At 42.8% G+C, this 15,917-nt stretch overlaps 1 protein-coding gene across 5 annotated transcripts; it reads left to right on the forward strand.

The window, feature by feature from the left end:
* Positions 1–599: 599 nt before the first annotated feature.
* LOC122762904 (potassium voltage-gated channel subfamily H member 6-like) lies at positions 600–10,537 on the forward strand. Of its 5 annotated transcripts, none has more exons than XM_044018072.1 (12): positions 600–800; positions 2,340–2,489; positions 3,325–3,750; positions 4,938–5,331; positions 5,630–5,829; positions 5,912–6,164; positions 6,344–6,537; positions 6,639–6,747; positions 6,953–7,195; positions 8,185–8,344; positions 9,057–9,249; positions 9,351–10,537. In XM_044018072.1, exons 2-12 carry the CDS (start codon positions 2,346–2,348, stop codon positions 9,630–9,632), a joined length of 2,598 nt encoding a protein of 865 aa, XP_043874007.1. In that variant the 5' UTR covers positions 600–800; positions 2,340–2,345; the 3' UTR covers positions 9,633–10,537. The 5 variants fall into 5 exon arrangements, with proteins under 5 accessions (XP_043874007.1, XP_043874008.1, XP_043874006.1 ...); XM_044018073.1 differs by having other exon boundaries at positions 2,359–2,489; XM_044018071.1 differs by lacking the exon at positions 600–800 and having other exon boundaries at positions 2,282–2,489.
* Positions 10,538–15,917: the final 5,380 nt, after the last annotated feature.

Consider the following 15,917-nt stretch of genomic DNA (forward strand, 5'->3'; position numbering starts at 1 on the left):
GTTTCATTCCATATATTCAGAGTTTCATTCAATATACAAGGTTTCATTCCATATATTCAAGGTTTCATTCCATATTTTCTAGGTTTCATTCCATATATTCAATGTTTCATTCCATATATTCAAAGTTTCATTCCACATATTCAGAGTTTCATTCCATATATTCAAAGATTAATTTCCTGAACGGCATGTCATAATATATGTATGTTTATATGTAGACATACAGATATTTTTATATATAAATGACTGAAGGTCACAGTTGAAGGACATGTCATCCGTCACAGGTCATTACTGTGAGTGTCAACATCAACAGTCAATAAGCTCCCACATTAAAAGTACATGCAACATATTGAGCGCATGTACTAAACCTTCAACCAGTTCATTTAGTTTTGCATAACACGGGTCATGTGTGTCACAGGCTGAGCTGTGCCTTAAATGTACAGCAAAGCAAACCAGACTACAGAAACAGTGCAGTGGTTCAGTGCAGCAGCTCTGAGGCCATTTGTTGGTTCATTGATGCCTGTCATTGATTCCCCTGTCACTTCCTCTCAGCTATACTATGCCATTGATTGTTTTCCAGAGTTTGGCAAATGCTGGGCTGCAGACTGCGAGCTGAGGGTCAGTCCTCTGCTGCGTGCCAGAGCGGACGCCTGCAGAAAACCACATGTGTGTTTGTTTCTAAATATGAAGAGCAACAGAGCAGAGTAAACTTTCTTGAACATACTTAAGGATGGGAGTTTGATTGATCATGGCTGACTGCTGGTCAAAGCCAAGGAGGATCTGACTCGCTGTTTTCAGATCGGGTAAGATATCTTATTGATTATCCAACTAAGAATGTGAAGAATTGGTTCAGCTGGTTTCTCTGTCATGCAGTTACACTCAGGCAGACAAGAGTGAGTGAGACTCTACTGGATTTGAAGGATGAGTTTTTTTGGGAGGGGCACAGCTAGACTGGCATTCTGGGAAATCAGAGTAGAAGAGTTTGTTGAGGTTGAGTAGTGTGTATGAAACTTTTGTTCAGCAGTCTTAAACTGAACACAGGTGCTAGTGGCTGTGTTCAGTTTAAGAGCTAAATTGAACTCAAGCGTTGTTAATATAATTATTTATACCTGTGATTTTCCTATTGTGACCTTTCAACATGTGTACATTAAATGTAAGTTAATACTTTATTAACTGAATAACAGAAAATAACAGAGATTCACGGCTTATTGTAACAAAATATAGTAAGAATAAGTATTAAAAGAATATGACAAATCATATAAAATAACATATTCATGACAACATCATTATTATTATACAATAATAATCATAATAATAACAAATTTAATCAAATTAATGATGGAAGGTGTGGACAGTTTGTATGGACTGATATTCTTTTTCTCCACTCTCCTGCCTCTAACTCTGAATAAATTATAATGGTTTGTATTCATAGCACTTTTCTAGTCTTGATGAACTCAAAGCTGCTTTACGTTACAGTTTTGTCATTCACCCATTCACTGACACATTCATGTGCGGCACTTTTTCTATTGCACATACTTTACATTACATTACATGTCATTTAGCAGATGCTTTTATCCAAAGCGACTTACAATGGAATCGAGTACAATCAGCCAGGGGTGGAATCGAACTTGCGACCATGATGTCTTTCGCACACAGGGTATCAGTCTTAACCACTGAGCCACTCCACATACTTCACATCTATTCACGCGCTGCCAACACAGCTGTCAGTAGCAGTGTGGGGTTAAATGTCTTTCCCAAGGACACATTAGCATGTAGACTAGCAGAAGCCCACAACCTTCCATTTAAAAGACAACTCAGTCAACCACTGATCCACTGCCCCCACTAATAATAGAACTGCAAGAAATCCAGGACAAAAAATAATCAATTTTTTTTATATATACTACATTAATCCCCTTAGGGAAATTATTTATCTGCATTTGACCCATCCTAGAATTAGAAGCAGTGGGCTGCCACACTGAGTAGTGCCCGGGGAGCAATGGGGGTTGGGTACCTTGCTCAGGGGTACCCCAGCCCTTTTGACCTGGTGGGGCTGCTCGTGGCCAAGTGGCCAATAAAGAGTAAAAAAAAACATGTGTTCTGTTGTCGGGTGACGGTAGCTCAGTGGTTGTGCGAGTCATCGTTCAACTGTGTCTGCTATCTACATGCCGCTGTGTCCTTGGGCAAGACACTTAAGTGTGTGACTGGGTATGAAAGATGAGTGATAGAAGATGTCCTGAGTGAATGGGTGTGAATGGGTGAAGCAGCTTTGAGTGGTCATCAAGATTAGAAAAGCTTGATATAAATACAGACCATTTGGCAGAAATAGCAATGTTTTCCAACAGAGCTCCATGTCTGACTCAGACCTTATGAAGACTGGGGGACCAGGCAGCAGGGGCCCTGAATGCCACTCACCCCCAACTCCCAGGATGGAGCTCCTTAGCCCCTCCAAGGTGAAGGACTGCTCTCAGAACGTCAAAGAGAAGGTCACACAGGTAACAAGGGCCGAGAAGCTCATGTGGGCTCGGACCAACTCAAAGGACTGTCCCATTTACAGACACAGGCAGCTTTTATCTTAAACCATCACAATAATAATGACTTGATTTGTAAGAATTCACGAGGCTGCTGTTAATCCAGCTGCCTGTGGAGAAATCAGCCGCTGCCTCGGTGACTCAATGTTTTCCGCCTGGATGTGAAAAGCAAATTTATATTTCTTCACAGTTCAATTCAGTTCCACTATTGTCAGTGCTGCAGCCCTGAGGCTCAACTCTCTGCACCACTGCATATGAGGGACATGGAAACAAAAAAGAGCAAGTGTTTGCTACCAGCAGCTTCACATCTCAGAGATTTGAAGCCCATGTAACTGCAGGCTAGATCTAACTGCTCGATGAGAAAGATTCATTAGGGCAATATTATATTGAAAGTAGGCTGGAGTTGATGAGAGGACTTTGACTGTGACGTCACATCATGGTCCAGCTCTCAGTGACAGCTCACTGGCTGACTGGTTTATCTATGCTGCACATTTGTTTCTTTTTACTTGCTACTATCGGGATATAAGTCTCGCCTTCATTGACTCAGCTGATGAGAGGATAGTTAAGGACTTGTTGGACCTGCAAGGTCACAAACCCCCAGCATGCAGCCTCAACCAACAACTGTGTCTTCTAGAAAGGTCTGTTTGCTTCATTAGTACAGACATTTTTTTTTACTTTTCTTACATTTTAATGCAATTGTGTTTATTTGCTTTGTGGGAAATTAAAGTTGAGATTTCCTTATGAAAATCCATGTTGATACATGAGAATCATTGCATACTGGTGCATTCTTTATGTGTAGGTACTTTCTCTGGAGTCTGATGTACTTCCTGAATACAAACTCCAGGTGCCAGAGACAACATGGTGGATCTTGCTTCACTACAGCCCCTTCAAGGCCTTCTGGGACTGGCTCATTCTCCTGCTGGTCCTCTACACGGCTGTTTTCACTCCATACTCAGCCGCCTTCCTCTTGGACGAGCACGGGGACGTGCGACAGAAGACATGTGGCTACACGTGTGACCCTCTGAATGTGGCGGACCTCATGGTGGACGTGCTGTTCATTGTGGATATAGTCATCAACCTTCGCACGACGTATGTGGACCAGAACGACGAGGTGGTCACGCAGCCGAGCCACATTGCCAAGCACTATGTTAAAGGCTGGTTTGCTATTGATCTGTTAGCAGCGATCCCGTTTGATCTTCTGATTTTCAGATCTGGCTCTGATGAGGTAAGAACTCAGCGTGCCTGTGAACCACACTGCAAAAACTGATATTCAAGAAAGTAAAATAAACCTTGTTTCCATAAATGATCTTGGCAAGCACATTTTGCACTAGAAAAATGATCAAACTTGATAGGCAGCCCATGGCCAAGTGGAAAGGGAACTTGGCTTGTGATTGGAGGGTTGCCAGTTTGAGTCCCTGCCAGGTCAAGGGCTGGGGTACCTCTGAGCAAGGTTCCCAATCCCCATTGCTCATTGTTAATTGGACATTCTAAATTGACCCCAGCCACATCTATTGCATCATGAAGGGCTTTAAAGGGTCATCTGCTGTTGACGATTCTGAGCCAAAAGCAAAAAAATAATAATCTCACTTTGTCTTAATAAGATACAACAGCTTATTTAAGCTTTAATTGCCAGCTAACATACCAATATAAGAAGTACTCTTTCTTGATTATGCTGATTTAAAGAGTTTGTACCATAGTAATAGTAAGTATAATTTATCACAAGATACTTAAACTTTGTTAAATTTTGGTCAGTTTTTGTCAAGCTTTTGGCGTCTTTTACTTGCAAAGCACATTACTGTCTAGACTAGATTTACAAGATTTAGATTTCAAGCAAAATTTCAATTAGCTTATTTCTTATTGAGCTGCTTTTGCAGTGAACATTTTTACAGTTTCAATACAAAAATTGTTTTGGCAATAACCCTTTAATATAATACATATGTCATCAAGCTTTTAAACTTTAAAGGTCTAGTGTGTAACGTGTAGGGAGATTTATTGGATTTATAAATGAATATACTACACATTGGTATATAGTACCCATATTCATTTGTTTGACTTTTGCAGCTTTAAAATAAGACTTTCACATACAGTATGTATTATAGGCAATGGCCTAGCTTTACTGAGGCGGCCATCTTGTGCTGCCATTTTCCTACAGCAGGCCTGAACAAGTTAGAGTGAGTATTTTGCAAAGCAAAAGCTTACTACGCAAACAAAGAAGAACAACATTCTTCAGTTCTAGTTTGGCAAAGCACTCAGGTAAGGGGAGGGTGAGCAGAGGAGTCATTTGTATGTTACAATCCGCAGAATAACCACTAGATGTCAATATTTCTTACACATTGGGTCTTTAAGTTCTTTAATGCAACTATATATTGAATGATATACCTGACTAATGTCTTCCCTTTTTAATGGACAAAGATGGCGACCCTAACTAGCCTGCTGAAGACAGCTCGGCTGCTACGATTGGTCCGTGTGGCGAGAAAACTGGACCGATATTCTGAATACGGGGCTGCTGTACTCTTTTTACTCATGTGTACCTTTGTACTCATCGCTCATTGGTTAGCCTGCATTTGGTACGCCATTGGCTTTGTGGAAAGGCCGTATACAGAGACCGGTTGGCTGGACAACCTGGCTGAACAACTAGGCAAGGCATACAACGACAGTGACTCGTCCTCTGGTCCATCGGTCAAAGACAAGTACGTCACTGCTCTGTACTTCACCCTGAGCAGCCTGACAAGTGTGGGCTTTGGAAATGTCTCCCCAAACACCAACTCTGAGAAGATCTTCTCCATTTGCGTCATGGTCATTGGCTGTAAGTTGAATCACACTGTTTCCACATGTCCACTAAGGTCTGCTATGGTTGTAGAAGTCATTGTCCATTCAGGTGCACAATGACACTCATAAACCCTGTGTGCAGCCCAGAATTTATGACCCATGTTTGCCTGCATGAGATTCCCATGCTTGCAGTACACAGACATGGTTGGGGCCATCATGGAAACCACTGACAAACCTGCTTGGGACCAATATTGTAACCCTTGTGGGGCCCACATGGACATGGTGGCAGGGTGCAGCACTAACATAATGACCTGCCTCTTTTGCTTCTGTCTCAGCTCTCATGTATGCCAGCATATTCGGGAACGTGTCTGCCATCATCCAGCGGCTGTATTCAGGTACAACCCGCTACCACACCCAGATGCTGCGAGTCAAAGAGTTTATCCGCTTCCACCAAATCCCAGGTGGCCTGCGCCAAAGGCTGGAGGAGTACTTCCAGCACGCCTGGTCATACACAAATGGCATCGACATGAACGCTGTAAGTAGAAAAGTTTGTGAGTGGCTCTGGTCAATGTTTCTCTGTGATTCTTTTTTGAATGGTTTTGTTTTCCCATGTTCAGGTGTTGAAGGGGTTCCCACAGTCTTTGCAGGGCGACATCTGTTTGCACTTGAACAGATCTCTGCTGCAGAACTGTAAGGCTTTCCGTGGAGGGAGTCAAGCGTGTCTGCGTGCCCTGTCTATGAGGTTCAAGACAGTCCATGCTCCTCCAGGCGATACTCTAATCCACTACGGAGACATCCTGGACTCTCTTTTCTTCATCTCTCGTGGTTCCATCCATGTCATTAGGGATGAGATGGTGGTAGCCATATTAGGTAACATAAGGGTCCAAAATAGAATTAGAATTAGGGAGTTGTCACAAAATGTTTGCTGCTGTGATATATAAAAAAAGCCATGTTTTTCTGAATTAATTAATTTTTTATTTCAGAATTATTCCTCAGCCAACTTGAAGGATGTACCCCACCGTTTGCCCTATGTATGCTTTTTCTTGCAGAGAGGAATAACATCTTTGGTGAAGCTATCCACCTGTATGATGAGCCAGGGAAGTCCAATTCTGACGTGCACACTGTCACATACTGCGATCTTCACCGCATCCTGAGGGACGACCTGCTGGAGGTCCTGGATATCTACCCAAGCTTTGCAGATAACTTCTGGAGGAACCTGGAAGTCACATTTGACCTGAGAGATGTATGGTTATTAGTTTAAGTTTTTTTATTTTGGAATTTCGGTATAGAGCAATATGTTGTGTTCCTTCACAAAATCTCTTCTTTTTTTGGGGGGGTCATCAGGCTGATCAAATCTCCCCAATAATAACATCTGATGATTCTGGTGACAGCTGTGGATATCACCATAAGGCAAGATACAAAAACCACTCCCTGGACTGCAGGATTAGACCTGGTGAGAGAAGCTCTCCCTTTCCTTCAGTGTTTTTATGTATCTGTAAAGATCTTCTAAGAACAGATGTGCTGTGTCATCACTTTGTTGTTGTGTCTCTGATTTGCTTCTTCTGGAGCTACATTGGTACAGCCTCCAGCCTCCTGCCATGCTGTGTCAGATCCAGAGATACTGTAACTGAGAGACTGAAATATCTTTCTAAGAACAGACGGAATCGATCATGAAGACTCGTACCCCCTTCAGTCCCTCCGGCATCGTCACTCATCTCCCCATTCCCACTGGGATGACTACTGTAGCTGTGGTTCCCCTTGCTCTCCGTCCGGTGAGGACCTGGAAAAGTCTCACGTTCATGGTGCCAAAGTTGAGCTTTACCCTCCAAAGGACATGCAACTTCTGCCCCCAGGTGGCACGACAGTGGGAAGTGAAGCAGTACCGATGAGGAGCCACCAAGGTAAGTTGGACATGAGTATATATGGATGCTGGCTCACAAATGCATCTTGCTTTAGACCCCATGACATGGCTATCAGAGCACTAGCCATCTTCCTCTATTGGGTTCTCCCTTTAGGGATCACCATCGCGGATGATCTGATCCTCCATCTTGCCCGATAAGTCCTCATGCTCTGTTATAGCTGTAATGGTGCTATTGGTCACTCTAAATAGCCATTAATACAGTGACATACCCTACTCTCTTGTGACTTGTTTTAGCCGGAGATGCATAAATATGCAGACGGCTGAGAGCCATAACATCAGGTTTTTAAAGCTTGATGGTAGTTATGTCTTACACTTGGTGCTGGAAGCAGCTATTGCTAATTAATAGAGCTGTTGACTGTTATAGACAACTTTATAAGAGTAGCTAATGTTGCTAAAGGGATTGTGACAAGATATCTGCTGTTGTTGGACACGCTTTTTTCGGGGGGAAAAAACACCGGTAACAAGGGTATCAGAATTGGCTGAGAGCTCCTTTGAGATTAAACTTCAAAATGTGCATTGACTGGCTAGTATTTGCATCATGGTATTTGTGGTCATCATAGCTCTCTCTGAATCACCTCATCAGCCAACAAACACAGGAACACCTGCATCTCGTCGACAGACCAAGGCATATCTTTGCAGATAGTAGTCATGTATGCTTCGTGTGTTGACGTCACAGTGGCTAGACCTCTGTTGACTTCACATCTGCTCAGCTCGCTTTGAACCTGTTACCAGGTACCAGGTACCAGGTACCAGGTAACAGGTAACAGGTAACAGGTACCAGGTACCAGGTACCAGGTACAAACCCTAATGAAAAGGTAAAACAAACCAATAGAGCAGTGCTGGAAAGGACCCATTAGTGTTTTTAACATTATGGCTGTTCCCATGGCATTCATCTAATTAAATGGGTCAAAATATGTGACCATGTTGGTGTTTGTTTCTGTTCCCCACCTGCATCTCTGAATATACCAGGAGTGTATCAGTACTGGCCAGACCGACAGTCCCAACAGTTCCCCGGTCGCACGTGGCGATCATCTTCTGTCCGCAACGCATACCACCCACCGCCATTCACAGAAGAAAGACCCAGTGAGCTTGAATCTCGACTAGAGGTTTTACATTCACAGCTCAACAGGTGAACTTCCTGTTCTCTTTGTACTTGATTCTACATTTCTACATCGTTTCTACACCGTTTCTCTTAAGTCGTTTTTATGTTAAGAAGAATCATCTCGTGCTACATTCTTTGTAGTAAGGATGGTGGTTTCTTTGGACATTATCTACTTTCTTTATCTAGATTGTGATAAAAGATCTGATGGTGAATCATCCATCCATCCATCCATCCATTATCTACCACTTTATCCTCCACTGGGGGGGGTCACAGGGTTGATGTGAGGGCAATAGGCGGGGTACACCCTGGACAGTTCACTGATGGTGATCAATAATCAATATGATTTAAAGCTGCAATAGGCAGGATTACATTAGAAAAATTACTTAATACTTAATAGTTGAGTGTCATCCCCATGTTGTTAAATACTAATGTGGATTGTGTCTCTCAGCACCGTCTACAAGAGAGCATGTACAGCCTGGGGGGGAGGGTCTTTTAGTGTAATCTGACACAGAGTTGCAGCTGTCTAATGAGGCGCCAGCACTTCACGTGGTGGAGAGAGAAAAGAGAGGATGAGACTCAAGCATGGACTAAAATACAATAATGCAGTACCAGTAGCTGGTGGAGCAAGGCCAATATTGGTGTGATGTGCTTTGATTTAATGAAAAATGCTCCATCATATCATCCGTCCTGGTGTGTGTGTGTAAAAGTTCTGCCATGTCATTGTTTCTTCATTGTCCAGATTGGAGACACGCATGACGGCAGACATCACTGTTATTCTGCAGCTTCTCCAGAGGCAGATCACTCCAGTTCCTCCAGCGTACAGCACTGTGTCATCTGCCGCCCCGCCCTCTAACTCCACAGCTCTGTATGGGACTGGGACGCCAGTAATGCACAACATGTATCCCATCTCTCCCAGCAGAGCGCCCCCACAGGTAAACACCAGTACAAACAATAGACAGTAGAAATGACTCTCATTTATAACTCCTTAATGACGACATTAAAAAGTATGTTATCTTCTTTTTTTTTACTCCAGAACTCAAACCAGACTGACCTTACATTCACCAAGAAGTCCCAGGAGTCTCTGTCCAGTGGAATCCATGTGACTGTGGCATCAGACGACACCATGTTCATGACTGTCACCCCCGAAACTGAGACCCACATGGGGTTAACGCCACAGCTGCCCCAAGCATCAGTCAGATCCTCCAGGCTGTGTGGCAGCCTACGCTGCCCCTCCCTGCCAGGGAACCTGGACCTCAGCCCTGGACTGATAGAGAACCAGAAACACCTGTCAGACCCTGTGCTGCCCATCATCTGAGGACTAAAGCAGTAACACACACTGCTGCTTAAGAGTGACATCACTAACACCTGAAAATGTCATCATTTAGTGTTCAATGATTTAGGAACCCATGTTTCATAGAACTGTCACAGACTACATCTGCTCACTCGATATTTCCTCTTTTTCACGTCATTCCCTGTAAACACTCGTGGTGCACAATCCTTTTATGGTCTATATATTTTCAAAAAATAAACATGAAACATGTCACATTTGTTCCATAAAAAGGTGTGTGTGTGTGTAACGGTGTCTACGGTGTCACGACCTCTCACCAAGCGCAGGAGTTCATCAAGTAACTTCAGAGAGAGATTGACAGGAGCTGAATATGAACGTGACGAAGGTGAAGCACAAACAATCTGAAACACAAGTATACAAATTACACACTGGTCCCAATGCTGTGTAACACTAAATAAATAATAAAGCTTTGGAATAATTCTGTTTATAGGCGATGCTATAGGCACAATAGTGTCAGTGTGATTGATTTGTGGAGAGATAGAGTGGATTGATAGATCCACTATTGTGGAACACTCATTATTCTCTATAATGGGAGACAGAGTATTTTGGGGAGATTGACTCTGGTTTCATCCATGTTTGTTTTGCTTCTTTGTATGTTAATGTTCATATTACAAGGTTATCTAACAAAACTCTGACCCTAACCCAATCATATGCAGCATAAAAATCTAGTGGACACATGAATGTCAATTTGTACTGCATAACACTCAGACACAAGTACTTAACATCCTTCCTTACTGAAACCACAAATACACGACAGTCAGGAGGATAATTAAAGATACTCCGACAAAATAAAATACCTATGGTTTTCACAAGGCGTCATATCTGTTAGTGTTTTTGTTCTGCTTAGTCAGTTATTGTGTTAGTTTATGTTTACAGTCACGTTAAGTTCATGTCACTTTTAGTGTTGGGTTTGATTTTCACTTCCCCTTTTATTTTGGTAAACGTCCATGTCTTCCTGTCGCGTTGTTTCTTCATCTGTCTTGACACATCTCCCCTAATTCCCTCATGCACTTCACCTGGTGATCCTTAAGTGATCACTCGCACCTGCCCGTGATTCCCTCTTCCCTCTGTCATGTGACAGTGTGTCGTTTATGCTTCCAAGAGAACACGTCAGAGTCCAAGCCTACTTTTTGTTTTTGCCACCTTTTGTTTAGAAGCTCTATTGCTATAGTATAGTACAGTCTAGTTTATTTTCTACTTCTAAGAAGAAGTGATTTTGATTTTGCCTTGTTTTGTCCTTCAAGAGAAAACAATAAATACTTTTGAATCTTTCATCGTGCCTCCTGTCTCATGCACTTCCAAACAGTGTGTTCACCCTTCCTAAGAGAACGCACTGGCCAAAACCTGAAGCTGCCTCCTTCACGCCTTCCGTGTCCCAGGACTCCTGCCTTCCCTCGACGAGGTCCTACTGCTGCATAAGCCAGTCGACACCGATGATCCCATGCAAATTGGCAGTACGAGGGTCGCCCTCACCGAACGTCAACAATGCCAGCAGGAAGGGCGTATCCATGGGAACAAGGGGGTCACCACAAACTAATTACTTTCCATGTTTATCACTCGTCAAGTCATGCTGTAGTATTAGGATTACCACGGTTGATCAAAAACAAGCCCACCCAGAGCCGGATTAACGCAAAGGTATACTAGGCACACGCCTAGGGCCCGATTGGCAGGGGGCCCAGACAGAGGGACAATCAAAACCTAAAAATGACTTGGTCCGTGTTTCAAGACGATTTACGCTCCTCGTCCTGATGACGCGACGCTGTCAGGGCGTTCTGAGGACAGTCTGCTCCGATCGACATTGAGCTAAATGGATTTGTTAAAAGACTATACTTAAAAAAAACTAAAACTGACTCAAACTTTTTTGAGTTTTCGTCGACTGAAATTGGACTAAAACTATCACATATAGAAATGACTGAAACGTGACTAAAAGTAATAAGCGTTTTAGTCCAAAAGACTAAAACTAAGACTAAATCTAGAATGGCTTCCAAAAACAACAGTGCACAGTTCACCATCCAGAGAAACATCCAGACCAGTCCAGACCAGTCCAGACCAGGACCTGAATACCAGAACATGGAAGAGAGGTGATGCTTGTCCATGAAAATAAACCACTTTACCACGACAGCACAGTTTCTCTTACTGCACATTTGATTGGTCTTTGTATATTTGACTACTTATTAAACTATTCCATTTAATCAACACATTTAATTAAGATTTGCTGCAAAATGCAATGGCTTACAACATTTATCTTATTTGCTCTGTTTACATAGCAATGCTGACACCTATTGGTGATTTACTGGTACTACTGCCTTAACAATGACACTCACAATGGATAAGATAAGGATCATTTAATAGCATTTAATAGAGCTTTGAAGTAACGTATAAATACGCAAATAAAAATCAAAAAATAGTCTGATAGACTGTTTAATATACGACACATGACTTATTTTGGCATAAAAAGAACCAACTCGTAACCAAAGACTATGCTATGTAAAATGTGAATTCACTTTTATTAGTAACTTTGGTAAGTTTCAGATTTCAATTCATAAATAACATCGATGGAGGGGGGCCCAAAAAATACAGTCTGCCTAGTATAGTCCATTTGTTTAATCCGGCTCTGACCCCACCATAGACTGGCGCACAGGAAAGAGACAATCTTGGGGGGAAGAACGCATGAGCGTCTCACAGCAGAATAATGTGACCATTTCCTCTGCAGTTTCTGAGTCAGGTAGCGCGCTTCGCCCTCACCCTCCTCTCCAGTCCAACCTGCATCATGTACCGACTTCCTATCACGATTTAGGGGAGGTGTTCAGCAAATAAAGGGCCACAACTCTGCCACCACATAGGGCATATGACTGTCCCATAGACCTGTTGCCAGGTGCCACTATCCCCAAGGGGAGGGTTTATGCACTCTCATCCCCAGGCCATGAAAGATTACATAGATCCGTCGCTTCATTCGGGGTTAAAACACATTCGCCTAGTTCTCCGCCACCAACTATACGTCAAAGCAGAAAAATGTAAATTTCACTCGTCCACAGTAACGTTTCTAGGTTTCGTGGTTTCCCCGGGGAAAATAGAGATGGACCCGGCTAAAGTCCAAGCCATGAGAGACTGGCCCACAACCCGAAAACGGGTTCAACAATTTCTCAGTTTCGCAAACTTCTATAGGAAGTTCATTTGAAATTTTAGTACGGTCGCAGCTCCTCTAACGCCTTGACATCCTCCGAGACTTTGTTTAGCTGGCCCAGCCAGGCAGAAGCGGCTTTCCAACGCTTAAAGAGCAACTTCTCCTCTGCACCCATCCTCACCATTCCGGACCCCCAAAGACAGTTTGTGGTAGAGGTTGGGGGTTTCCTCTCCCAGCGCTTGGCCCAGGACAATAGACTCCACCCCTGTGCCTTCATGTCCAGGAAGTTAACCCCCACTGAGCGCAACTACGACGTGGAGGACAAAGAACTGCTGGCGGTTAAGGAAGCCCTGACGGAGTGGAGACAGTGGTTAGAGGGGTCTCCACTCCCGTTCCTGGTGTGGACTGACCACAAAAATCTTGAGTATATCCGCAAAGCCAAAAGGTTGAATTCCCACAAGGCTCAGTGGTCACTGTCCTTAATCGTTTTGACTTTGTCTTGTCTTACCGGCCCGGGTCCAAGCCACCTGACTGTGTGGCAGGAGGCATTTCCTGGCCTATACAGTAGAACAACTGGTCAAGCGCGAAGTGGGTGAGTGCCCTGTGCCTAGCGGTTGTCCACCAAGACGGCTCTTTGTCCTAGAGACCTTGCAGTCTCGGGTCATTGACTGGGCGCACACCTCGTTGCTGACTTGTCATCCCGGGGCTAACCAGTTACGCCCTCCCTAATAATGGTTTAATACACTGATATGCTGTCCGGATGGCTACTTTATACACAAAACAAAATACCCACTTTTAGACAGTTGCACAGTGTTCTATAAGACTTCTATAAGACACTGACACAATAAAAGCAAATTCTGTGAATAAGCAGTTGTGATGTTTGAGCATCAGAATGGTGGAGACTGGAGGTTTTGTTTTGGTTCCTGTTGGATCACACAGTCCAGGACTGACACACATATGAAAATAACACCAGAAAAAGCGTGGGTCTTTGTAAACAAACAAATGTCTGCAGCAGATAGTGGGTGGATGCCCACTGTACTGTACATGATTGATCTGTCCCTCAGCTGTACAGGACAGTATAGGGTCCTCGATGGCCTGTGGCATCTGCTGGATGTCCCAGATTAGAGCCTGGACAGAGATGAGGGGAAAAGGCTGGATTTCAATGGATTTATCTTGTTTAGACAGAAAGTTACTGCCTCTGTACTGATCGACTGCTTGTTATCTGTGAAAAGAACACAAACAACTATAGACTCACCTGATGCTCAGGTTTTAGCTTGTAAGAACACAGGAGCAAAAAACAAACTCTGATACATTAACACAACCTGTAGATTTTCTCTATGGACTTTGGTGCAAGGAATTAAAGTTCAATTTTGTATGCAGTTATTCACATATTCTTAATATATTTTCTTTATATGTTTTTCAGTGCCACAAAAATACACTTCAGAAAACTAGTTAGTGTAGATGTACTTTTACACTTTACAATGATCCTTTATTGTATAGTTTTTTTATTTGTAACATTAGTTCATCATGTCTTGTATTTACAGGAGTTGCTTTTATATTTGACTTCTTTTTGTTTTGCTTTGCACCAAAACACCAGAAATAATTCACTTTAGTGCTGAACACATATCATCATCAGTCCTGGGACAAGAGGAAGATCTGATCATATACATAATTTCAGTCCTGGGTCCTGTTTTATGAGATCCTACACGAAGCTAGAACTGCTATTATTCTGCTTTAATTGAAGAAAATAAGAAGAATCACAGGTTTACTTCAGCTCTGTAGCCAGGCTGTTCCTGTAACACTGAGCAGTGATGATGTCATCGACTGTTTGAATAAAATAACATCAGTTAGAGAAAAACATGATCGTCTCCTCCCTCATATTGGGACTGACTCATCTTTTAGCACAAGAGCTTTAGAAGCAGAGCAGAGCACTCACTCACTCACATTCACTCTCTCTCACATTCACTCACACACTCACTCGCTCACTCACATTCATTACATGTCATTTAGCAGACGCTTTTATCCAAAGCGACTTACAATGGAATCAAGTACAATTAGCCAGGGGTGGAATCGAACTTGCGACCATGATGTCTTTGGTACACAAGGCAGGGTCTTAACCACTGAGCCACTCCACCCCATCCCAAATTCACTCTCTCACACTCACTCACTCACTCCACTCTCTCTCTCTCACTCACTCATTCACTCCTCACATTCACTCTCACTCCTCAATCACTCACACTTCACTCTCTCACTCACATTCACTCTCTCACACTCTCTCTCACACACTCACTCTTCACATTCACTCTATCACACTCTTCACTCTCTCACTCATCACTCACACTCACATTCACTCTCTCACTCACACCTCACTCACTCACTCACTCACACTCACTCACTCTCTCACACTCACTCACACATTCACTCTATCACACTCACTCAGTCACACTCACATTAACTTTGTTCTTTCTCTCCCTAGTTTGTCTTTCCTTCCTGTTCTCTCTCTCTCTCTCTCTGTGTGCCCTAATCTTGCAGTTGCAGGATCCAGATCTAGTTTCGAGGCTATAATTTTTTATCATTATTATTATTATCATCATCATCATCATCATCATCATTATTACTATTATTACAGTTTTTCTCGATTGCTAAGACACATTTTTTGCTGCTCTCATAATCTCTAAACTGTGAACACAAAACCCAATTTTCAAGCTACATTCACAAAACCTCAGACTCTTCTTGCAAAACCAAACTTTCACCTCAAAACAGTTCAATCTGTGCTCAAAACTGAACTATGTTGTCAAATCGTGCCCCGAGTCAATCAAAATTACTGAACACTACTGAACAGTCACTAAACACTACGTAGAAAAATAGAAAACACAATGCTCAGGACATGAAGCTGGAGAAATAAATGTTTATTCTTCACTGTAGGCTAAATGCATGTTGCAGAACAAAAAACATGTGCATTCTGAAATCTTGTGCATTTACACGTAAAACAGGTAATTCATATACGAATTACCTGTTCTCTTCTCTAAATCTTGGGATTATGGTGGACACAGTGAATCTACTGATGTTTGGTTGTAGCCTTTGTCCGGCCTCCCTCATGCTCATACCATGGACAAGAACATGGTCAA

This window comes from Solea senegalensis, unplaced genomic scaffold (assembly GCF_019176455.1).
Source record: "Solea senegalensis isolate Sse05_10M unplaced genomic scaffold, IFAPA_SoseM_1 scf7180000016165, whole genome shotgun sequence".
Classification (NCBI taxonomy): Eukaryota; Metazoa; Chordata; class Actinopteri; order Pleuronectiformes; family Soleidae; genus Solea; species Solea senegalensis.

Coding starts and splice junctions, on each gene's coding strand:
- LOC122762904 (XM_044018072.1), top strand. CDS start 2,346: ATGTCTGACTCAGACCTTATGAAGACTGGGGGACCAGGCAGCAGGGGC. Junction 3,751..4,937: donor TCAGATCTGGCTCTGATGAG/GTAAGAACTCAG, acceptor TAATGGACAAAG/ATGGCGACCCTAACTAGCCT. Junction 9,250..9,350: donor CCAGCAGAGCGCCCCCACAG/GTAAACACCAGT, acceptor TTTTTACTCCAG/AACTCAAACCAGACTGACCT.